Source organism: Poecile atricapillus, chromosome 2, assembly GCF_030490865.1.
Source record: "Poecile atricapillus isolate bPoeAtr1 chromosome 2, bPoeAtr1.hap1, whole genome shotgun sequence".
Lineage (NCBI taxonomy): Eukaryota > Metazoa > Chordata > Aves > Passeriformes > Paridae > Poecile > Poecile atricapillus.
In genome coordinates this window covers 78,610,319-78,635,920 of record NC_081250.1, presented here as the reverse complement: position 1 = coordinate 78,635,920, position 25,602 = coordinate 78,610,319, and the positions used below count along the sequence as shown (strand labels likewise).

The window sequence follows — 25,602 nt, the reverse complement described above, 5'->3', positions numbered from 1 at the left end:
CTGTATATTTGCCAGACAAACCTTCTTTATTAATCACTTAACATACAGCTGCTGGATTACTTATTGCTACAATTACTCCCACATACTCACTTTGTAGAATGAATGCTTTACTGTGTTTAAGCTCTAAACCCAATCCAGTTGGTTTCAGTATGCTCATTATACCTTTTCAGGGCAATATTTTCTGCTGTTCTGATCATGGTATATGTTCTTGGATATATAACTATTTATTCATGTATATACAATGGTGTACAGATACTTCAGCCCTCAGGAGTACCTTGAGCTGATTTGTGTTTCCACTAGCAGATCTTTTTAGCTTGGGGCTTGAGCTCTGTCTATTCCAAAATACTACTCGGGAAGGGTGTCCTGGCACTCCATGTAGCGCCATATGGATGTGAAAGCATAGCTAAGACAGCAAACTGAAGCAGGTTGTCTTGTGATCATGTTTAGCTACAGTCAAAAATCTGTCCAAGAAACTAATCCTAAATCAAGCATTTATCTACAGATTTACCTATCTGACCTTTTCAAGTGTCCCAAGTGATCCAGATTCTGTCTCTTTTCCACACCTTTGCTGATGCTCTCCTGATGCTTTTCTAGTCTGTTCAAGGCTTTGAGGGGAAAGAATCCACTCAGACAGGAAGGTGGTGGGAACATAAACATGCCAACAAACCCTGAAGGCAGCATCCCAGGAAGGAGAACAGGCTCCCTATTTCCTAATGCTTATATTTTCCCTTGAGTCAGAGCAGAGGGGAAGGGAGAGTACTGCTGGCAAATTTTCTCCAGCTTGTGCACTTGCACCCTGAACCTGCACCAAGCAGGAGGGCAAGTCTTTGTGTTTGGAATGGCATGTTCTGTTCTAGCTGTCACTGCTGTAAATAATGGGATGCCAAGTCAAGAGGAGCTTTCAGTTGGAGCTGCTTAAGCATTCTCTTTCATTAATTTCTATGAAGAAGGATAGATGTATAAGAACCCTAAAAACGTGTGTTTTGTTACACTGTACCTGGAAGAATTACTTTTTAAGGTAGAGAAGGAACCTAGAATAAGTTTCATAAGACAAAATGAAAATAAAGGAGGAATTAAAAAAAAATAAATATCACCTGCCTCTGTGTTCTTGCAGACAATTTATTTGTCCGTGTATAGTTTCTACCTACAGTCTACTGGACCCATCTGCTTCCCTCAGAAGCTGCCCTTTTTTTGCTCCTGAGACTTACCCAGGCTTTCTCCCTTGAGTGTTAAAAATCCCCAGGTGCCTTGGTAATTTAGGAACACTCAGCTTCTTTCATGATCCCTTTTGTGTGCCCCCAGGCTGTGATCTGCAGGTGTCACCTTAGCAGTAGGAGAGGTTGTTCCAAAGCTAGAGCCACCTACCCCTTCCTTGCAGGGCTGCACCTGACCCAGTGCTTTCTCCCCAGAGGACCAGAATGTGCACCCAGTTACATGTCTGGCATGCCCTCTCTTCTACTTTGTAGACTTATTCTTTTCTACAGACCTCCAGAATTGATACAGGAGAATTCAAATACATGCTATCAGAGTGGAAAAAACTTGTTAGTTATTCATTGTGCAGACAGACATGGCAAAAACTGCATTAATAATGCAATAATGTCACAATCTGGATAAGTCAGAGGGTGAGGTTGTAGTGCACATTTGAGGGAATGGATTTTGTGTCAGGATGGCTAGACCTCAGTTGCTTCAAGTTGCCAGACATGTTAGAGTGTACTTTGGATGTAGATCCACACATGCCTTTCAGTTTTTGAGGAATTGTGTTTAAATAGGTTATTTTCTTGGATTCTTCCCATGTTTCCAGTCTGCAAGTACAGTCATATGATCCTGATTACTTAGTGCATGAATGTTTTAATTGGTAGTGTCATGTGTGGATCACTAGATGAGAATATTTAGTGTTAAGAGCTAACTGATTTGGTAGTTAATATATTTATTAGCAGTGGTTAAAAGTCTAAAATCAATTAGTAGGAAAAAGTTAGAAAAACTGGTGAAGTTCAAATCAACTGGGCCTAAAGAAATTTGCTCTGGAATACCTAGAAAACTTCCTGAAATAATGTCATAGAAATTGGTGCTTATTGTTTTCAAACATCACGAGATTGGATGAGACTGTGGAGGCCTGAAACTCAACATCTATTCCACAAAAGTGGAATAGGACTAGCTAAAGGAGGATTATAGGTCAGCTAGTTTAACACAGTTCCCAGGAAAAACATTGGAATAAATAGATCATTAAATTTAAACAGTGACAAAAGGAGAAAACGCTAACATGGGTTAATTAATCATAGCTTTCCATTGATTAAACCTTTTTTATTTATTTATTTATTTGTTTGTTTCTTGGCAAGGTAACAGCTCTTCTGGGAGGGGTGGAAAAGCAGTATCAAAGCTTTTAGAATAGTGTAGCTCAGTCTGTCTGGTCCTAACTTAGTATGAGAATGTCATTTGAGACTACATTACCAGGAATGATAACTTGCTGAAAAAACATACTCAGTAACAAAAGTTATTAAGAGACTTAATGGGTTGGAAGACAGTTTTAAAAATGAAAAAAAAATAAAATTGTATTTGTCTGTATTTGGATACTACTAGTCCATGTTCTCAGTCAGAAAATCTACATATTAGAAATGATACTATTAAATTTGAAATTAAAAGTAGAAGAAACTGGAAAAAAGGGGTTTGAGTTCATCAGAAGATGCTGGATTACAGTTCAGAATTATCTTGATGTATGGGAGAACTGTGCTTTAAGAAGGATATGGGTTTTAATAGTGAAAAATACAGAGCATGATGTACTGGAAAGAATAATCAGCTGAATAAATACAGGGGTAATTACTGGCTGGGCAACAGTTCCATAGAAGAGTTGTACAGATGACAGTGAATAACCTGAATTATGTCCCATTTTACTTAGTATTTGAAAAATTATGACTGAGTCATGGTTATCAACTGGAGTGAGCTCATAAAAGAACAGCATTCTAGAAAAATAAGGTGACTGACTTCATGTGGAAGATATTGAAGAGACTGTGGTCAACCAGCTAAGAGGTGTCTAAGGGAGGGAGTCAGATAATGTTCCTGATGGAAAGAGGAGAGAGAAAAACAAAGCTGATGTGAAGTGGGAGAAAATGTCCCTTTTTTCTTCTTTTTTTTTTGTGAGGGGTCTAATAAGTTGCATGTTCCTGCTGTTGATAAGGAAAGTGTAAGGTGGCCTCCTGAGGTTTCTGCCCAGCCATGGATTCTTCGAGTTTCACTGGACAAAGGTCAAAGAAGGTGCATTCTGAAAAATGAAAATCTTGAAGCAGTTAGAAGGTTACTCAATGATCACATTTTTTTCCACATTAATGTTCAAAATTCTATGCATACTTTTTACTAAGATTTATATCCTCAATTTGCATTACTGACACTGGCTTTTAGGCAGCTATTGCTTGTAACTTTTCCCAGCTTTTCAGGCGACAGAAACAGTATTCAGAAGCACAACCTTTTTCAGAGTACGAACTGAAGCCACAAGCATGTAGTTGACTGCAAGTTGTGAATTGTTAGCTCAGTGAAATTGTAGTGAATGTCATTTGCTGTGCTTACTCAATATAAAATTCACTGTAGTATGTAATTAACAAATTATTTAGTTATTGATTCCGGTGCTGATGTGACCCTAAATGTTTTTGCCCTTACAGTGGTGCTTTTTTGCGGGTTGGCAGTGGAATTGTGTATTTTATGGTTTTCTCTTCTGTTACAGGTTTTGGGCTGGATCAGAAATGGAGAGTCAATGTTAAATGCTGGGCTTATCACTGCTAGCTCTTTGCAGGAGGCAGAACAGTTACAGAGGGAGCATGAGCAGTTTCAACATGCAATAGAGGTAAATGCACCATTTTAGTAACCATAGCCTTGTATTTATAGTTCTCTGTAAATAGCACTCTTGGATCCATGCTACAGTATTTTCAGTTTAGGAAAGGATGTTGAACACAGGGCAAAGAGATGACAAACACTTACTGAGAAAGTGATTTTTGTTCTTATTTATTTTGAAGCTGCAGTTCCAGGTGAACATCTTCTCAGTGCCTTTTTGCATCTTTGTAAAGTGATAGCTGTTCACAGCAATTTTCTTGAAAATAGTGTTTTCATTTGTTATTCCTTTCCTAGAACATAATCTGTAATGCCAAATGTAAAAAAAATTAAGAATTGATGGGCCAGAAAGCAGAAGATTTATGTATTCTGAAGTCATTCTTTAATGTTTCCATTTTTGTTTGAGAGTAGATTTCACTGGAACTTGTATATGGTGGTGTGTCAGTCCCCGTGCTATGGCTTCAAACTACACTTATCAGATTGGTCATATTGCTGCAAAAAAATAGGCAGGATTCTTAAGTTTGATTGAAGTGCATTTACATGCTGTAGTGGTTTAGGTTTAGGTACACATGCACTACTGAGTAACTTAGTGATAATATTAGCAATATTATTGCTGTTTGGGTGGACTATTTTCAGAAGTACTCTGCCTTGCAGTAACTCTTTAATGTTCATTTCCTGTTTGGAAGAGTTTTATGCTTCCCTACTCCCTTGATTTTTTTATTTTTATTTTTTTTAAATATACAGTTTGCACTATATGCACCCTCATTTTGAAGCTTTGGTAGAAGTATGAAAATCATGAGACCTCTAGGTGTTTTTCAATTTAAGAATAAATTATGAGGAACCTTAAAGGTCTGTGTTTCCTAGGCCATTCTTTACTCCAGTATAATAATACTTAGTAGTATTTAAATCCATATTAATTTTTATGCTACTTGGTTTTAGGCAATTTCTCTTCACAGAGAAATACAGTTAAAAAAATTTCTTACAGTCAATAGACAGTTGTCTTTTTTATTGGTCTGCGTGCCTGCACCTTTCTTTGCTCACCACTGATGTGCAAAAAACTGAAGTTAAAGCTGTAAAGATTGCCAAAATAATATACATTTTTGTCATCTTTTTTCTCACTGTGAAGGGAAAGAAAATCAAACTGAAATTCATAATTACAACAGCATGAAATGCAGCATAGATACATCACACGTGGCTTAAGGCTAGACAGTTACATTTGTTAAGTATTGCTATTTAGTGTTGATTTGATGATAAATCTCCACAGGATTTATTTCCTTTGTATTTGCATAGAGAAGTCATACAGTAACTAGTATCAGACAGTAATTTTTAGTTAACGGGTGTTTGTGCATGTATAGAAGTGTCATTGACATAGTGGAAATGTGAGCCTCTGGAGTCTCCAAATAAATGAACTGAAGTGCTCCACTGACCTCCTGACTTTTCACCTCTTGTCAGAAAACACATCAAAGTGCCCTGCAGGTTCAGCAGAAGGCAGAGGCAATGCTGCAGGCTAATCACTATGATATGGATATGATCCGGGAGTGTGCAGAGAAGGTCGCTTCCCACTGGCAGCAGCTGATGCTGAAGATGGAGGACCGTCTCAAGCTTGTGAATGCATCTGTTGCCTTCTATAAAACTTCTGAACAGGTACAGAAATGATGCATGATCTGTGGTCTGCCTTGGTTAATTCCTCAGTGTGACATAGAACAGCATTACTTGAAAAAATTGTTAATGAGGTTTGGCTATATTTACTCATTTGATGGCTAGTTCTGTTTTTCGTGTGGGAGTGAGAGAAAAATCAGCTTAATCTGCTTGTCTGAAAAGTTTGGGGGGAAGTTGGCAAGGTTGCTTCCTCTGCAGTCATCAATTAAGCCCCTCCAGAACTATGAAGTCACAGAGACAGAGAAAGATGAACAATTTTAGGGACAGCATCTGAGCAATTACATGTAAACAGGCCAGTGCTTGCAAACCTACAGCCAAAGTTTGTTGCCTTAAGTCCTAGTCAAAGCGTGTCAGAAGCTAGGGGGTATATGTAAGGGGTAGATTGGTTTTCTTTTTTTGATGCCTGAATTTTGATTTTTTTGCCTTACTAAGTTGGTCTCCGTTTTCCTGAAAGGTGTGCAGTGTGCTGGAAAGCCTCGAGCAAGAATATAAGCGAGAAGAAGATTGGTGTGGGGGAGCAGACAAACTGGGTCCCAACTCTGAAACAGATCATGTTACTCCCATGATAAGCAAACACCTGGAGCAGAAGGAAGCGTTTCTAAAGGTAAGGTTGGGGATTTTTTGCGACCTCCTTGGGAAGCATGCAGGCAAACAGCTCTTACAGTGCTGACGTGGCTGTGGAAAGCAACAGTGCCCGTTCATAGCTACAGCTATGTCCCCAACTGCAAAGATGTGGGAAGTGGCGTGTTAACTGCTTCTGACAGTGATTAAGAGAATACTGCCGAGTGCATAAAATTGTAGCCAGTTTTATAAATACATTTCCTGTTCAACTTCAGTAGATGTCAGATCTCCCAGTGTGACTGAAGAGGAATTGGAAGTCACTTCTTTGAGCGACTGTCATGCTAAAGAATGCTTAAAGGCTGCTGCTTTGGAAGAGAAGTGAAAGTCATATAGTGCCATTGCTGCCTGTGCATCAGAGCAGCTCTCAGATGTACTGGGACTACAGAGGAGTACAGAATGAGGAATTGCTAGACAAGCATCTGGGAGTAGTTGGGTTTTGTGCAATAGTCTTCAGATAAATGAGATTTTTGTTCCAACTAATGTCCTAGTGAAGAAGGTTATTGATCATACTGAATTAAATGTGTAGCATATGCTTGCAGAGCAGTGTAACTAACTCTCTTATCAAAGGCATTTTCCAGCATCACCATGAAAGACTACTAAGAGAATAAAACTTTTTTGTTACAAACCTTTTTATTCTCATTAACAGATTACAACACTCAAGAACATGTTAACAGAACTCAAAATATACAGCATAATAGATCCTTCTGCAGCTGGCATGAATTACTAATATTTGATTTAAAATGGTGTGAGAAATGACTTAGTGTCTTTGTTACTGTATCAAACCATTCCACCTTTCTCTAACCTTTTAAAGTAGCATTCCATAATTTGCATGTTAAAAATAATGCAGCCAGCCTGTGTGTAATATTTGATGTATGTTAAGATGAAGACAACAGCTGAGCTGAGTTCTCGTAATATAGTGGTAAGGACTGAAAGCTCTTAAGGCCTTGCCTTAATATTTTAAGAGCAGGTGTTACTATTTTAGTGCTTTTGGTTTCAGCACAGCATTCACTTTTTCTTTAAAGTACTAATGGATGTTTTGGAATATGCAGGTGGGTACATAAGCATGTGCGCTGTTTACACAGTAAGCAACTGAAGTGCATACACTAAACAAACTTCTCTTGAGCTGAGACATGCTCAAAGTCCTAGAGCTGGTAATTGCTTTTCAGGCTCTTCAGAAAAGAGGAATAGGATTTCATTTGGAGTTGTTTATCTGTTTGTATTTTCTCTGCTGGGTAAGGTGTAACTGCTGTTTGGCAGAATATCTATTTTAATAGTTGGGTTGGCTTGGCATACTTGTAGAAGATTTAACATGCAGTGCTTTCCAAAACTGAAGAGGGTGACAAATGTACAAAAAGGGGGTTAGGAAGATCTTTAATCTCTTCTGCATGTGTATTTGTGCATCTTCAAATGAAGTTGTACCTCTTACTCTCTAGGCCTGCACACTGGCTCGGAGGAATGCTGATGTCTTCCTGAAATACCTGCACAGGAACAGTGTCAACATGCCAGGGATGGTGACACACATCAAAGCACCTGAACAACAAGTGAAAAGTAAGGGGCTTCTTGTTCTCTTTCTTCTCACAAGAAAGTCGTCATCATGTGCTGTGGTATGTGTGGTGATGGGGTAGTGAAGCCTGCCCAAGTGGAAAGAGTTCTGTCAGGCTTAACAGGAAACAAATTGCTAGTGCACTTTGAAGGAGCTGACAATCTTCAAAGTCTCCTCTACCAAATGAAGCTGCTTGGAACTCTTTTATCTGCTACTTACACCTAATCTTCTTTCTATTTGAGACTCAAATGTGCTGCTTTTTATTGAGACAATGAGGTAGTAAACTTCCACATGATAATGTTTGGTCTGAAGCCAAATGGGAGCTGATCAGTGTAAGCTTGTTCAGTGTGGTGTCATACATTCCGCAAGTTCCCTGGGAGTGCCAGAGTGATAGGAGATTATTGCTTGTGCGATGCCCTTGAGCTCTTCAGATAGTTTGAATCAGCATTGAGGAACTTCATGAAGTATGGGGTAACTTTAATCATATTTAAACTGGATGTGTAGACAGGTAGTAGCTGAGGTGAAGCTGGAAAGAGCTACTACATGAGGCTTGACTTTTGCTAAGATTAATAATACGTAATACAGCTTTAAGGTGTAATAAGCACTCTAGAAAATGGAGACAGAGAGACCTGTAGGGCTTTGAGGGACAAAAGTGCAAAAATTAATAGGGTATGTGTAACTGATAGGTGTGGTGGCAGAACAGAGATCAGAGAGACTCTAAAGTAAAAATTGCATTTTATTAATTTAATTGTCAGTCATATTCCACTCTGTGCATTTTGAAGCTCTGAGTGAACACTCTGGCCATGCCAGTTTCAGAACCAGAGAAGTCTAATTTTCTATTAAATGCTGTTTGCACCTAACCAAAGGGGAGTTATGCATATGATGTAGCCAGACTCAAGAGGAACATGGCAATAAGTCCAGAGAAAAAGTTGAAGCAAGGAAGATTCTGAATGAGAGAAAGCGTTACAGCAAGATGGATTAGAGCAGATAGCCCAGAGAGGTAGTAGGATCTGTACCCCTAAGAATTTTTAAAACTTAGTTGAACAATCCCCTGAAAAACTTTGAAGTTAGTACTGTTTTGAAGAGGAGATTGAGACAGATGGCCTCCAGAGGTCACTTCTGCTCTAATTTACTTGATGACTCTATTAGAAAAGGACATGTTCACTGCTTAACTTTAACTACAAGGGGGAAACAGTTCATATTAAATTTACCCAGTGAATAAGGAAATAATTGGATTGTGGCGGCTGAAACTTTGAGTGTTTAGAGCTACAACAAAGGGTTGTTTTTCCTCTGTCCCCAACATTTATAGAACTATAAAAAACAAAATCTCAACACAAATGCCAGCAGTATCAGTAACTGAAGCTGACATTTGTCACTTAGCTCTTCTTTCAGTAAGAGACAAAGAAAACAGAAGCAAGCAGGAAGTTGTAGCTACCACACTTACTGAGTATTAGACAAAATTTTTTAAAATTCAGCTTTCAGGTCTGTGTAGGAACTGTCATTCTCAGAAGGGTAAATGTGCTCATATAAGGAAAGAATAGAAAGATCTCTACTAATGTCCTTAAGAATAATCATTCCATGTCAGAACCATAGTGTTACACATGTTCTGTGTGCATCTAAAATTCTGGATGAGTGATACATGTTTAAAAAGCAGTAAAAAACCAGCAAAAGTCAAGTAGAAAAAATAAGCTGTTGCTATAATATTTTCCCCCCCCCATAAACCATGTAATATATGCTTCTGAGAATTAAACATGAGTTAAGATAGAACTAGTGGGGACTCCTTCCTCTTATGTCTTAGTGGTATGGTGGTAGCTGACCAAATGATGAAAAAGTTCACTCTGTTCTTCCGGTTCAAATATGCATGTTAAGAAAAAAAATATTTCCTTTCACCTCTTTTCTAAATTGAAAAAAAATTTAGTGTTTATTTTAGTGAAAGAGAGATTACGTATGTTGTAATAGAGCATTACAACTCAGATGTATGCTTGAAACTGGCAGATTGCAGTCAGTATATAGTTTATAAATTAATGCCTTAAAAACTTGAGTAACCCTTGAGTTTCTGCAGAGCTGCTGAATATTTTTCAAAAACCTCATTCAATAGCATACTTGATCCTTATTCCCAGATGCAGATTAAGTTATATGGAAAAGTGATGTCTTAATCTAGGCAAAGTTTAGCTAAGCACATGCTTCATGGGGAACAGGAATTACAGTGGTACTGAATTCAGAGAGGTGTACTTATGTCCCTGCATACCAGTGTAAATAATTTCTTTTATATGCACTTAAGGGTACTCAAATATTGTGTCATTTAGGAAGGAATTGTGGCCTAAAACTGTGAGTTGATTGAGTTGGTGACAATTCCTGTAAGCTTTGAAATGAGAGCATCTTCATCTTGGTTTCGGCTGCTGAGTCTGTGTGCATCTGTGTTACCCTTGTCTGCTGTGCAGGCTGCAACTGAGCATGGCTCAAGAACTTGTCTAATGGTCTTTGGTTTTTAGATAGGTTCATAGAAGGGATCAGGATGCATAGAGAACGCTGAGAACTCTTTGAGCCTGGAGCAGAAATTTGAAAGTTTAGGAAACAATCCTAACAAATGTTGGAATCAAAGTAAATGACAACAACAGGGACTGTAGTTCAGGTGGCTTGAGACACAGAGATGCTTTTCAAAACCTATCATTAAATATTGATGTTCTATAACTTCCTGAGAGTAGTGTTATAAAATATTTTTTCTCCTCTTTGTCAGTCCAAGAAATTAATGGCAGTAACACTTAACAGTGCCCAGCCAAATATCTCTCACTGCCTTGCCATCTGTATCATGTCCTGACAGAACAAATGCTGTTCCAATATGCTAAATTCACCTTGATTGCTCTTTGTCAGAACTACTTTGCTTGCATCACTATCAAGATGTCTCTTTTTATATGGTGTGTCCAGTTGGGTGTGTTGCATTGTACAATAATTGTGTCCCATCCACTCCACTTCCCTGCCTCCCAAAATCTGACTGGCATATAGACTGAGCAAGGGTTTTGGAGGTGACATAAGGTAGAAATAAAACTGAGGAAACAGGAGAGGCTCACAGCAGATCAGCTCATAGCTTGGCTAAAGGACAGATCAGCTGAGGCATATTTGAGGGGAGCCTGACCAGCAAAAAATAAAACCTTGGCCACAGTGACCACATTCCAACCAAAAAAGAAAATTCTGGGTGATCTCAACACCCTGTGGCAAGTGGAAACACGGTGCTTCTAAATAGGAGGGTGTTGGCAGTGATTCAGACAGGTTTTATAATCCTCAGGGAGGCTGTGACAAGTTGTTGTGTTTGGTCCCAGATCTCTGATGAGGGAGACAAAGATGCATTTCCCCTCAGGCTTGCTGTTATTTGAACTTCACTGTTCAAAACTGTTTCTTGGAGTTAGCTTTTGGAATGTAAAGCATGGTGGACCTGCACAGTGGGAGAGCAGAATGCAGAGACCTTAAGACACCTAGCACCTGATAGCCTCCACTCGTAGTTATGGATTATGGAAAATAGCCAGCTCTGGGTATAAGCAGAAAAGCAAGTAAGCAAAGCCTCCCTCTTGGCCCTTTGCAATTCCAACAGAATCACCTAGTGGAGACACTGAGTGTCCCCATTCCCCATGCTCAGCTTACCCTCTAGGTTTGCAGTAGCTACAAAGTCAAGTAGGGCTGCTGCTCTGGAGGCAGCAGTGGGTAAACTAAGCTTCACAGGAAACTGCTGGAATGTCTTTGATGGAAAAACCATAAGCATTAAAGAAGCAGAGTTCAGATAAGGTCTTCTGCATATTGTAAGCACAAGGTCTTTGCTAGGAGGAATTTAAAAGGTTGGATGTTTGGGATTTGGATGTGAGTTTTCTGATACTCAGGAATAACAAACTCTGGAGTTAATTATTTGATTACCTGGAAGTTCTGCCAAGGTTCAGTGGACATTCATATTTAACAAGTCTGCTTACTCAATTATATATTGTTTGATTTTTTTAAAAACAGAGAATTACAAACTTAGTAGTTGCCTATTTTTATTACTTGGGTTTCTGTACATTTGTTCATCTGTATTAAATCATTGAAATACTTTATAGGAGACTGATATATTTAAAATTCTGGGTTTTAACTTCAGATAATATAATATATATATATAATATATTATAATATATTAATTATAATATAATTAATATAATATGTTAAGCATGTTTACATTGTGCATCCTCATTCTTTCTGAGGAAACCTCATCAAGTGCCATGTTTATCAGCCTACATTTTCAGTCCTGCTAAAAGCAATGTCAGTCCCCTTGTGAAAAATATTTGAGAAGAAAAAAGGTGTCAGTAATAAGTTTTAATTGCACCTCTAGTTTCTTTAACAGGCACTTCTGTAAATAATGAAAAAGGAACACTATGTTTCATTAATATCAGGTAAAAAGCAAATCAAAGACTAACAGAAAAAATTCTACAATGTAAAGTACTTTATTTCCCTGATTTTAGTGTGATATTTTAAACTTGGTTGTCATAAGCTCTGTTTTCATTTCTTCAGATATTTTGAATGAACTCTTCCAGAGGGAGAACCGTGTGCTGCACTACTGGACCATGCGTAAGAGACGTCTCGATCAATGCCAACAGTATGTGGTGTTTGAAAGAAGTGCCAAACAGGTGAGGGTTTCAAAGGATGAAAATCCTCTTGGGTGTGATCGAGGGTTGACATACATTGTCTTCTCACAGTAACAAATTTGTCATTGACTTCAATATTTCAAATGGCAAAAACATCAGATGGATAAAATTGAATTCTTTGCCTTCCCTTTAATACAGAACAAATAAATTTGGTGAGACAGTGTGTCTGTAACTGTTGTAACTTAAAGGTAATGTTTTGCTTCTGCCAGCTTCATCTGGTACCAGCAAATCTAATTTCTGCAAGCTTGTGTTTGACAAATTGTTATGCTTGTTAACTTTTACACACATGCACACACACCTAATTTGTCTGGGGAAATTACAGGCAGCAGCATTTTTCTCAGATGTTGGAGGAAAAATATCTAATTAAGTTGATTGGCAGTTCTAGAAATCTAACAAGTTGGATAACTCATTAAACAATAATAACTGAATTACTTTGGTTTTTCAATTCTTTGTGTATTTGGCTTCATGGTTTCCTGTGTGATAGATCCACCTCTTGATATTTTGTTGAGTTTATTAGTCTGGAAAGAACAATTAAGTAACTACCACTACCAAAAAAAAAAAAATCTCCTCCACTGATCAAAACACATGCCTTAAAAATAAGTAAGGGGGGCTCAAAGCAGAAGTGGTAAGTAGATTGATCTGTGATGGTTTTTTACCTTTTTTTTTTTTTTAAAAACTGGTTATAAGACAAAGAGAGGAAGCTATCTGTTCCTGTTCTGTGGAAAAGGACACAATGCCCATAGTGTAAAATATAGTCAGATCCTCTTTTAAAGGCTCAAAAACCTAATTTTTTATTTCTTTCTGACAGCTAATTTAGACAAAACTTTAAATACTATTGGTCTGGTTTGCTCTCTTGAAAGATTTCACAAGTCTGCCTTTCATGCTTTCACAAAGAAATTAAGGCAAGATATATCTTGGAGTGAATTTGAAGTCTGTTACTTTAAAACGCCACCACCACCCCTTCCCTGCTCCCTCTCCCCCCACCTGCAGCCCCACTTTTGAATAACCTTAATTTAAACCTCTGACAAGCGCATGATCTACTTGTTTTTGTATAGAGATTACTAACTAACAGTCAAACACTGGAGATAAAGATTTGTCAGCGTTTTCATTGTAAATCCCATTTTTCAGCAATCACCAGTTCAGTCATCAAAAAGCAAAGCAAACCAAACCATATATGGGACTCCACAGTGATTAGCCCAAAAAATGGAAATGTTTCTCTCTTCATTTAGATGTCTTTTTGTAATTTTGAAGAACCTGTTCTTTGTGTTTTCAGAACTTGATGCCCTTTTGATGGAAAAGATACCATAGTAATTTGCAAGGACAATGGTTGATTCTCAAATCCTTTCAGGATTTGGGCTGAAAAGGGACTTTTCCTGATTTAAGGACTTACCTGTTCCCTAAACTGTTTTCTCCAGCTCTTGTAATGATACCTCAGGTGAAATGAAAGCTGATCTAAACTGTAGGAGTTAAGATCAAGTCAAATTTCCTGTCATACTGTGCCTCTAGTGAGCTGCCAGCAAGTTATGAAAAGACAACATTTCATTCTCATGGCAGGGGGATTGGAACTACAGGATCCTTAAGTTCTCTTCCAACCCAAACCATTCTATGACTTGGGGAGAGGCAGCTTTTTGTTTATCATTCATTCCAGCATTGTGTAATAAACCCACTATAAAAAGGCAGAGGTTAAAAAGTTAAAAGCAAGAAGTATTAAATATTGTTGGTAATATCAGTGGTAGTCATGCTGTGCCTGTCCATATCAGTCTTCACTTGCAAAGATTGACATTAGAATGACAACACATGTCAGAGGTGGATGGTTGAAATGTTGCTCTTTTGACAGAGGTCCAAGAGTTGTTGATTTGTTTCCATCAGCAACTTTTAAAAGTATAGGCCCATCTCATCAGGCTTGCACCTGCACTATTAAGTGACCAAGAAAATGGCATCTTGACATTCACATTTGGTGTTGAATTTTGAAGGCTTTCTACTCACTCCAGGTTTTTTACCAAGAAGGAAAAGCATTTGAAGTGGAAGTAAGGGTATCAGTATTGTTTCATCACAGTTTTGATGAGCTTAAATCCTTGATAGAATTATAATACAGACAGTGCCATTTCTGATTCAGTGTAAGGTAATGCTTATCTTGTCCACCAAGATAAAATTCTTCCTGTTCTTACTAGTGTGGATAGATAACACTTATAGTTCCAGTTTATCCTTTTAAGGGAAGAGTGAGGACCCACCAGCAATCTGCTACTTTTTCTCTTAGGGTATTAGATTTTGTCTAGTGTTCTATATTTACTGAAGATACAGAAGATACACATGCATTTAGTAATAAGGCAGTTCTAAGCAAGCTGTATAAAACTCTTTGAACATCTGCTATTGTCTTTATCAGAAATGAGAAGTTCCTAAGCTCCTGTCCCTCTGCCTGCTGCTGTAAGAAGCCTGTATTGAGAGCTGTTGAACAGTTGACATGTAGATTTTTACTATTATGCAGCAGTTGGACATAACTTTCTTTTTCCGAGAGCCAGAGATTCCTCATGACCACTAATTTATGCTTAAAAGGGCAGCAGGTAATGTGGGTAAAGCATAGATAATTTGATGGATCAGCATTTTTCATTATAATGAGCAAATAAAGTGTCAGGATGTGGAAAGGAAACAATAGTTTGCAGTTCTTTGTTTTTGTTTTTATTTATACATACATAAATTGGTTTAACTGAGACATCTCAGTGTTCCTTCTCTGCTACAGGTTTAATTTCTAGGAGCACAGACCACACTTGTGAGGCTGGAATACATATCAGCAAAAGAGTGAAGTGGTAGTTAAATCTTACATGCTTGGAAAGTTTAGCCTACACGTTTGGTGGTCTTATGTACATTTTTACAAGTTGGAATGTGTATATTTCTGAGTATAGCTATCCCATGTGGCACTAAAAAAGTGGGTTTTGTTTTCGTTTTCTTTTTTCTTTTTCCTCATCTGGGGAGTGTATTACCAAAACACAATTAGTTAGAATCTTTCAGTAGTAGACTGCTGTAGCCCTGAAGCACTTCACTGAAGTGCTCAGATTTCATACATCATTTTTAATTCTCTAAGCATTATTTCATAGACTAAGTGAATTATTTCAGTGTTATGAACTATTTGATATTGTAGAGGTATGAGATGATTGTTACTAGTGGCATAGAGTAAAATTCACCTGTGGCTAAACCATGTGTGTGAAATACTGATTATAGATGATTTATATTGGCAAAAATATATTCTTTTCTCTTATTTTTCTTCCTTAATGCTTTATTTAGGCTCTGGAATGGATTCACGACAATGGAGAGTTTTATTTATCCACACATACTTCTACTGGTTCCAGTATCCAGCACACTCAAGAGTTGTTAAAAGAACATGAAGAATTTCAGATTACAGCAAAGGTAAAATAAATTTTAAAAATTACCACAAAATACTTAAGAGGTTTAAATACTTAAACCTCTGGAGATCAGTTAGTCCAATCGCCCTGCCAAGGCAGGGTCTCCAAGATCAGGTTTCACAAGAATGTGTCCAGGTGGATTTTGAATGTCTTCACAGAGGGAGCCTCCATGATATCCCTGGGCAGCCTGTTCAGTGCTCTGCCACCCTCAATGCAAAGAGGTTCTTCCTCATGTTGAGATGGAGCTTCTTGTGTTGAAGTTTATGGCTGTTAGTCCTTGTCCTGTCACTGGGCATCACTGAAGAGGCTGGCACCATCCTCCTAACAGCTGCCTTTGAGATATTTTATATTTTGGTGAGATTCCCTCTCAGTCTTCTCTCCTCCAGACTAGACTGGCCCAGCTTCCACAGTCTCTCCTCATTAGACAGATGCTCCAGACCCCAAACCGTCTTTGTGTTGCTCTGATGGACCCTCTCCATTAGCTCCTTGTCTTTCCTGAACTGTGGAAACCAGAACTGAACACAATACTCCAGATGTGGCCTCATTAGGGTCAAGTAGAGGGTCAGGATCACCTCCCCCAACATTTTGGTTGTACTTTTCCTCATGTACCCCAGGATACATTGGCACTCCTGGCCACATGGGCACTGCAGGCTCATGCTCATCCACCAAGGCTCCCAGCTCCTTCTCCACAGAGCTCTTACCTAGTAGGATCAGCCAACAACCTGTGCTGGTACTCGGGGTTATTCCCCCTGGGATGCAGAACCTTGCTTTTACGCTTGTTGAAGTTCATTGGATTCCTCTGCCCAGCTCCCCAGCCTGTCAAGGTCCCACTGAGGCAGCAGAGCTGATCCCCCCCTCCCCGTTTTGTATCATTAACAAACTTGCTAAGGTTGCATTCTATCCCTTTGTTCAGGTTGTTGATAAACAAGTTGAATACAAGCTGTATTATGTAAGATTTGAAACAAAATACAGCAACTGAATTCCCCCTGCCCATCAAAAAATCCCCCAAGGATGTGTCCATCAAGATCTGTTTATTTGCAATGGGTTTCTGCCTGTATTTCTACTGGGAACAGAATAAATCAGAAGATAACCAGCAGATACTCATTGTTACTGGAGCTCCATGACCCCTATGTGATGTTGATTTCTCATGACAAAATCATAGGGAAGTAGCTTAAAAATGTTTTCAATAACTACAGACCTTTCAGGGCCTTTGATTTCCATATCTTCGTGATTGTGGATTGCCGAATATTCATTTAGGGTATAAAATACAACAAACTGTATTATTATTCAGCTTATTATTATTAATTAGAAGATAGTAAAAAAAAATAAAGTTTTATTTGTTAGGTAACTTACTTTATTAAAGCATTCTGTTATTCTGCTGTAAACCTTTTCAAGTCATGCAGTATGTAATGTAAATGTAATTCTACATCTCTGGAGGCCTTTAGAGAGCAGATGTCACTCCTGAGGCTTACCAGTTTTCACATGTGACAGACAACCAGTGCATGACTGAAGTACCTGAGTTTGTAGCCTTGTCTGTCTCTCTGTTTTGTTTTGCCACCCATTCAAGCTGTCCTCCCTCTGGCTCTCCAACCTTCATAGAGAAATAATAATAATAATAGAGCCCAGGAAAGTAAGTAAGTGTTCATTTGTTTGAAGGATCAGCCCAGAACAGACTTGGAGATGGAGTTGGTTGGGACATGTGGGAAGGGAGAAAAGAAAATCCAAAAAGAACAGAGATCACTTTTGATGTTCAAACTTGGATTTTATTCTGTCTGAGCTTTGCTCCAGACTGTGATTTGCTGGATCCCTTCCAGTATGCAGAGCACCACTGCTCCTTATTTTCTCTGTCAGCCTGCAGATGACGTTGGTGCCCCTTTTGAAAGGAAGTTGTTTTTATCACTCCCTTGGCATTTTGCTACCTGTTGGGAGGATATGTTAGCCTCCCAACAGGTAGCAAAATGGAATTTCTAATTCCATACTGAAAATAAATACTTGAGTGAGGGACCATTAGGGAACAAAAAGAATTAAAAGAGGACAAACCTGATTTTTTCAATAATGTAAGAGTCAAGTTTTTATTCACTGTTTTAGCCCCTGCTAGCAAGGGCCCTGACAATACATTTGACTCATGACAGAGAGAGAGGTGGATATACTCATCCATTGTGGATGATTTATGATCTACATGAAAGAAAGTGCATACTCTTACGCAGCTTGTCATTTGGGAAAAACACTTACGAATTTGGTGATTACTACTTGTTCTCTTCTCTCAACTCTGTACCAACAAAGCATAATTTAGAAAAAAGTTGAAATAATAGTAGTCTTAATCCATTAAAGAGTAAAGTATATAACAAGACTTCCATCTCAGCATTTCAGTAGTGTCTAAAGGAGGTAGATTCTTGAGACTGTGGGCCAGGTCCAATACAGTGGTAATGAACAAAGCACCCTCTGGCATCAAAATGCCTTTGTATTGATGCAGGAGTACCCATGTTGAAAGGCTTGCCTAGCAGAATTTAATCTCTGGGTTAGATATGAAGCAGATTTTTCAAAGAAAAATAAACAATCTGCTTCTAGTCATGTAATAATAAAGCCCAAATAAACCTACATTAATCTTGTGCTATTTTTATTAAGTAAAAGTTATCTGTTTAAAGGAGTTCTGAGAAGAGAGGGGAGGAAGGTAGCTCCTTCAATTCCTTCTCTAACTGGACTTATTAGCAGTTAAGCAAAATGACCCCCTGCACGACAGGTAGAGCTTGTAACTGTTCGATATTTTCCTGTTTTCATAGCAAACCAAAGAGAGGGTGAAGTTGTTGATACAGCTGGCTGATGGCTTTTGTGAAAAAGGGCATGCTCATGCAACAGAGATTAAAAAATGTGTCACAGCAGTGGATAAGAGGTACAGAGACTTTTCCCTGCGCATGGAGAAATACAGGACCTCTTTAGAGAAAGCTCTGGGTATTTCATCAGATTCCAATAAATCGGTAAGAAAAATTTGAGTGTGATGACAGATAAACAAGTTTTACTTGCATTTGATTTAGCTACCTTTTTCTCCTGTCTCCTTCCTTAATCAAGTCTTCCTTTCTTTAATAAAGAGCAAAAGCTTGCAGCTGGATATAATCCCAGCCAGTGTCCCTGGGTCAGAGGTGAAATTGCGCGATGCTGCTCATGAGCTTAACGAAGAAAAACGGAAGTCTGCCCGCAGGAAAGAGTAATACATTTATTTAATTTTTAATCAACGAGAATGCATAAGTCAATCCTGGTAATGAAACAACTGTCATGACTTGCCTGGCAGCTTAGAAATCATATAATTGGTAAAAAGAGAGTGATAGTACTCAGTATCTCCTATTGCCATTTATTCATATGCTTGTTCTCACAGATAATTCTAGCAAGACAGAATTTTAAACTTTCAAAACTGTTAGGCTTCTTTTAACATGCTTTTTTCCTTCATAGAAATAATGTGAAATAAATGTGTAAGGGAAGAAAGCAAGATGAAAGTTAAATGACTGTAGCAGTGAAAAGTGTTAGAGAAAAAATTCTATCTCCTTCTCCATTTCTTTTTTTGTCCTGGTTAGTAACGGAGGGCTGTTACCTCTTAGGTTTCCTTCCTCTGTTGTCTCTCTTCACATTTCAGTTCTCAGATTTTTCTTGCTGCAGTGGAAAACCAAAAGCTGATGAGGAGAAAGATTTATTCAAGTTATTATGCATTCATAGTGATCTAACAGACAGAGATCTGATTTTTCTTTCTGTTGTCACCTAAGGTTCATTATGGCTGAGCTAATTCAGACAGAAAAGGCTTACGTAAGAGACCTCCGGGAATGCATGGATGTGAGTTTTGGTTTTTTCACTAATCTTTGAAGGCAGGATTCAATCCATTGCTTTCTGTTTTCTTTCTGGTTTCAACAGCTGAGCATGATTGGTTTGGAATCATAGGACCAAATTAAGTAATTTTACTGCTGTTAAGAAGAAACTTAGAATTGCATCTCATAACAGCCACTTCAGAATTTACCCTATATGTTTTGCTTTTGTCAGTAGTGAGTTTCTTTCCCAATTCATAATTGTGTGTGGGGTTTTTGTTTTAGAGAGGGGAGGGAAAAAGGAGGGGTTTACTTTATTTGCTTTGTTAGCAACAGGGGAGAGCTTGTGCTAATTCTCTTATTATCTGTATCACATGTTCTGCTACTAGCTGACTTTTTGAACAGAAATTCAGTGAGATTCCATGGAAAAGTGCCCAGTAATTGTTATGCTGAAACAACTAATGTTCAGTGATAGCTGTTGCACAAAGCATGAACTTCTAGACTGCAGACATGACCTTGATAAGGAATATCCTGAAGCATTAGAGGTTGTCAAGAACACTATGCATTTTAAATTATGAAGTCTCAGGGACTGTGTTAAACTGTCAGTTTTGGAACTTGTATTTCACTGTCAAAATCACAAGGTATATTTGACACAACAGGCACTGTCACAATTGGAGATGATGCTGCTGTGTGATCTTTGCCTAGTTTCTCTGCAGGAATGCATACTTACAGATACCTGGCTGCGACTGTTGGGAGTTTATCATCACTTTTCACACATCTTTTTTTTCTGGGCAGACATATCTATGGGAAATGACAAGTGGAGTCGAGGAGATCCCACCTGGTATTGTAAACAAAGAACACATTATCTTTGGAAACATGCAGGAAATTTATGAGTTCCACAATAAGTGAGTGATTTATCTTCCATTTCCATACTACTGCTAAATCCAAATGATGACCTGAGGGATTTCCTAATGAAAATACTGTGTATATCAATAATAAGTACTTTCCCATTAAAAAAATCTTTAAAAAAATCTTTTAAAAAAATACTTTCCTCTTGTATTGCTAAATTATTTCAGCTGTTGCTTTTTGCAAAGAGGTAGGTACACCATTAGAAATGGTATTTTTCAGTCTTGAACCTTTCAGCATTTAGGAATTTTTTTGGATACACCAAGATTTTGTTGTAGGTTTATCAGTTGTTCTAGAGAGGTGAAGACCACTGAACTCAATAAAATACAAACATAGCACAAACATTAGGGCTCTGTCATTCTCTCAGAACACTCATTCCTGATATCCAAGTACAGCTGTTAGTGGAAAAGGGTAAGGCTCCCAGCCCTCCTTAGCTTCTGTGGAGATGCTCCAGCATCATTAAATTTACTTGAGTACAGAGCATAAAAGAGATGTGTCCACTCCATTTCTTCTGAATGAAGTGGTTCCTAGGGGGATCTGTGTACAGAAGTCTTGCTCTGAATCTTCCTTGTTATTTCCTGGTTGTGTACACATTTGTATTGGGTTATGATTCTTTGAAGTAATAAAATATGCCTAGCGTATTCCAGATCCCAGTTTTATTTGTATGCTTTGTGTTAACTTGAGAACTTGAGTATCCAAAAAGCAAGGTTTAGGTTTTTTTTAAACTGAGATGAAGTCTTTTATTGAAACTAAAAACAGTGGGAAACCTTAATAGAGAACAACAGCAGTTACTAAATTTTTGTGTATTCTTATGTATTAACTGCATGTCCACTGGTTCAATTTCTGATCTTCTCATCAGAATTTTTATTTAATTATATTTTATATTAGTACTTTTGTTACATATTTTTATCCATTCCAGTTACCTTTATTTCCTTCACTCATACATTAAGTGTTACAGAAAGTTTTCTAATGGCCTTTGTTCACAGACAATAGATCCAAACAAGTTGCTGTAATGAACATGTTTCATATGCCTTGTACTATTTGTTTCTTTTCTACTCACAGTATATTTCTCAAGGAGCTGGAAAAATATGAACAGTTACCAGAAGATGTTGGACATTGCTTTGTTACTTGGGTAATGAAGTCAGACTTATTTTTAGAAGTAGAAAGGGGCATAGGAGGCATGATGGGATGAATTCTTGCTCTCAGATCCCTTTTTGATTTGTAAAAGTACCTCTTTATTCAAATTTAAGTAAAACGTGTATCTTTACCTGAGAAAACAAAAATTAGGCACTCCTGTCAGATGCCAGTCCATAGCTGCTCTTGAAGTGTGTTCAACTTGGCTAAACTTGTGTGCAGATTTGGTTTGTCTTAGCTTTAAATAACCTATTTTTATATACATTGCTGTTGTTTTCGGTCTTACTTGCCTGATATATATTTTTACACTGCCACTTTGAGTGGAAGTATAATTATGTACAGCTCAGTTTCTTGATAGGGAAGATAAGCTCTCTGATAATGGTGTAAAATCTATGAGACAGGAATGATGCTCTCTGATAACCTTTGTAAATTTGCATTTTGTTCTGCAGGCAGACAAATTCCAGATGTACGTCACCTACTGCAAAAATAAGCCAGATTCCACTCAGCTGATATTAGAACATGCAGGAGCATACTTTGATGTAAGTACATTGTGTCCGTCTTCAAAGTACGCCTTGGCTGTTTGACTCATATATTTGTGGTTCTGCTGAGTGCCTTATTTGTTAAGAAAATGCAAGTTTCCTTTTAATAACACTGCAATTTATTAAGCTGTCAGCTTAAGGAAATGAATCCTGTACTCATGTGGTTACCTTCCATTGCTCAGTTGGTGTTACAGAGCTGTCAAATCAGATGTGAAAAGTCACTGTCACAGAGCGGTTCAGAACTGGAAGCAGGTTCTGGCAACAGCAACCAAGACATGAATCTTCACCTCAGACAAGCACATCCTGCAAATCTTAGCATTCTGATGTGTTTAGTTTGCATTGTATATAATAGACATAGAAATCTTTGTTCAATTTTTGGAGCACTTTTAAACTGTAATTGCATGTAGTAGTAATTCAGGTCACTGCTGTTATTCAGAAGGGCTGAACCTCCTTATTCAGTCCCATGGCTCCATTGTCTACACATGTAGACATAAAAAAGCAACAAATATGTAGATGTGTTAGAGGTTTTAGGGAGGATTTTTGGCCACAGTGAATGAGTTTTGGTTGGACATGTATTAACAGATGATTAAATTAGAGTGCTCTCTTTTTCCATTTTTTTTTCCCAGCTGAGCTATTAGCTGTGTAATGACATAACATTTTTTTTTAGAATTGTTTGTACAAGTAGATAGAAGTAGAGGAGATCCCTGAAGCCTTGGGGTTTATCTCAAAAGTATAATCACTGAGGAAATGGGGTTTCTAAACATTGTAAGGCAAAGCCTTTCTCTGAAGTCTCCCTTAAGTTTTCAGTGTTTGAAGAAGGACAGGTAAGTTACAGAAAATCAGATAGATATGACAAAAAAAAAAAATTCCAAGAAAATTTAGGAAATACCATTTTAAAAAATAACACAGGGCTCTGATAAAATTATTAGAAATAAATTCTTGCCACCACCTCCTTTTATCCATCTGTTTTACCATTATATCCACAGCTCTTCAGTCCCTAATCCACCTAAAGTATATCAGAGGTGTGAAGACTTAATTCTGTGCACAGAGAACTCAAGCGTTTCCAGTGATGACACCACTGGTCCTTATGAAAATATCATCTGTGTCCCATTTTGGGAATTTCTGATACTGTAACCATGGTTAGATGGCACATAGCTGTGGGGCATAACTTGCTGTTTGAAATTGCTTGGTTAAATAGATCCAGTGCTATGATAAATGGCAGACCCTATCAGTGGAGTTCAGCCCCCATCAGTACCTGGAAATCGGTAATCATCCCATTTAGCTATCACATAATTCTGTTTTACACCTTTAGCTTTGTGGAGGTCATTTTTTTTTTCTATTTGTAAGTGGCTGTTTTCTTTTCAAGTGCTTGGTAACCTCTTTCCTTCAGTCAGAAACTGTTGTTCGGTGCTCCCTCTGGTGGGGCATGAGGCCATCTGTGTCTGTTGGCACTGAAATAGCAGAGGATGCTGAGAAACCTCCACCTCAACCTTCCAGGTACTCCTGCCTCTTCCCAGGAACACTGGAATGTGAGGGTTTTTTTCTCTCTTGCAACTAGCAAAAGATGTGCAGATCTTAACGTTAAAAAAAGTGGTGCCACACATTCTATATCCGTAATTGTTGCCCTTCGTATTTAGGTTTGTTGAAACGTTTCACAGGTACTCTTTGAGGTAATCATCTAATATTTGTACCAAGTAAGAAGGCAGATGCACAGCATAATGATTCATTGTGCTTGGAATATCTGCGTATTCTGTTTTTTGTTTGTTTTTCTTTCCTGCTAAAATAGAATTTGTAGTTAATGTATATTATTTCATATCCCTCAAAACAGTTTATATCTGAGTGTTGGTGCTCACAGTCCTCAAATGTTTGCTTTGTCCATGTAGGAGATACAACAACGACACGGACTGGCCAACTCTATCTCCTCTTACCTTATCAAACCTGTCCAAAGGATAACAAAATACCAGCTTCTTTTAAAGGTCAGTATTATTTCAGGGTTCTTCATCTGATTCTGCTGCTCATAAGAATGCAAAGCTCTTGCTGAAATCAGGAGGCTCTGCTCTCTGAGACTCCATCATCCTGGGGAGCCACAAATACTACTTCAAAATTTAGACTGAAAATGAAAGAAAGCATAAACAAGCAACTTCTTGTCCAGATTTCTGTAAACCAAAAAAAGATACCTGTCTACTGATGTTTACTTAGAAAATATAATTTGCATTTCCAGGGAAAAAAAATGTCATTCATGGCTACATGGCAATAAAACCATTTTTGTAATAGTTTCTACACCAAATTTTGGCAAGCCATTAGCTATGCTTATGGTACTAAATACTGTAAAATAGACAATAATATATTTATTCATATATAAAACTGTAATATAAAATATCTATAAGACATGTAAATATGTGTGTGTATCAGTAGATATTTACACATAGTGACTATACCTGTCGAGCTGTTGCCCAAAGAGTTGTTATTTGTAATGTTGCCTGGAAACAAGTGAAGTAACAATGTCAAGTAAATAATAGCTGTTCAAATAAGCACAACTTTTGGAACCCTGTAGTTAGAGCTTTCACTCAGTGGACATATGTCTTCTTAAGTGAGCAGCAGTGTTCTTGGACTGTGCTGATCTGTCTCCCCTTTTTACTTGAGAATAGCCACATGTGATTGCTTTTGAAATTTCTTAAAAACATTAGGGGCTATTTCAGGTCATGTTGGGTGGAAACTAATATGTCATTTTTTGCCTGAAGTTTATTGTCTGTTTTCCACTTGCAAGGAGTTGGAACTTAGTCAAGTTATAATTACAGACATACCCTGGGCTGTGCTGTTTCAGAAATTTTGAGGTATTAATTCCAACAATTATTATTTTTAATATTAATATGCTTTAGCCTGCTACTTTATGGAAGTGGTGGGATAGATTGGTTTCATCAGTGTTTGCAGAGCCAAATGTAGCTGTGTAGAAAAATGGATTTGTCTGGTGGTTGCTGGATTTCTGTGTTGTCTGTCCTTTTTAATTTTTTTTTTCTGTAATAGGAGGGAGATGTATAGCATGGTAGGATTTAGAGCCTAAAACTTGAATGATAGATGAAACATTTTACCATTCTGGAAGTTTTGCTTGTTTTTCCAAATGGTGTTGAAGATGCTCCTCTTCTGTGCTTCTGAGGGATACTTAGTTACTCTCACTGTTCTGTGCAGTTGTCATGCAAAATTTAGGTGTGATCATGTAGTGTTTTGTTGTGATGGTGGTATTAGCAGTTGAATAAAAATAAGGTAATGATTGTAATAGTAGAAGTCACATGGCTTTCCCTTTAAAAAAGGGGAAAAGAAATTTAACCTGAGGTAATGAATTAACTGGGCCTTTCAAATAACAGAAGGAACATAATAATGCCCTTTTAGTGACATAACCTACATTTTATCTTGATACTGTTCAAATGCTTAAAAGCTGTGAGGAAATTTGAATATCAGCTCAGGCGCTGTAATGTTAAATCTGTGGGATGATGAATGGGCAGAAAACTGTATGCCCAAAATTCTACTACAACACTTCAG

At 37.8% G+C, this 25,602-nt stretch overlaps 1 protein-coding gene across 2 annotated transcripts in view; it reads left to right on the top strand.

Annotated features, from left to right (window-relative positions):
- TRIO (trio Rho guanine nucleotide exchange factor) overlaps positions 1 to 25,602 on the top strand; it is a 244,569-nt gene that overhangs the window by 134,249 nt on the left and 84,718 nt on the right. For both annotated transcript variants that reach the window (XM_058830459.1, XM_058830460.1), the window contains exons 16-28: positions 3,713 to 3,832; positions 5,269 to 5,460; positions 5,930 to 6,079; positions 7,530 to 7,644; positions 12,167 to 12,282; positions 15,580 to 15,702; positions 18,479 to 18,673; positions 18,785 to 18,900; positions 19,451 to 19,517; positions 20,282 to 20,391; positions 21,455 to 21,524; positions 21,976 to 22,065; positions 23,949 to 24,041. In XM_058830459.1, coding sequence (XP_058686442.1) covers positions 3,713 to 3,832; positions 5,269 to 5,460; positions 5,930 to 6,079; positions 7,530 to 7,644; positions 12,167 to 12,282; positions 15,580 to 15,702; positions 18,479 to 18,673; positions 18,785 to 18,900; positions 19,451 to 19,517; positions 20,282 to 20,391; positions 21,455 to 21,524; positions 21,976 to 22,065; positions 23,949 to 24,041 — 1,557 coding nt within the window. The remainder of the gene's footprint in view (positions 1 to 3,712; positions 3,833 to 5,268; positions 5,461 to 5,929; positions 6,080 to 7,529; positions 7,645 to 12,166; positions 12,283 to 15,579; positions 15,703 to 18,478; positions 18,674 to 18,784; positions 18,901 to 19,450; positions 19,518 to 20,281; positions 20,392 to 21,454; positions 21,525 to 21,975; positions 22,066 to 23,948; positions 24,042 to 25,602) is intronic.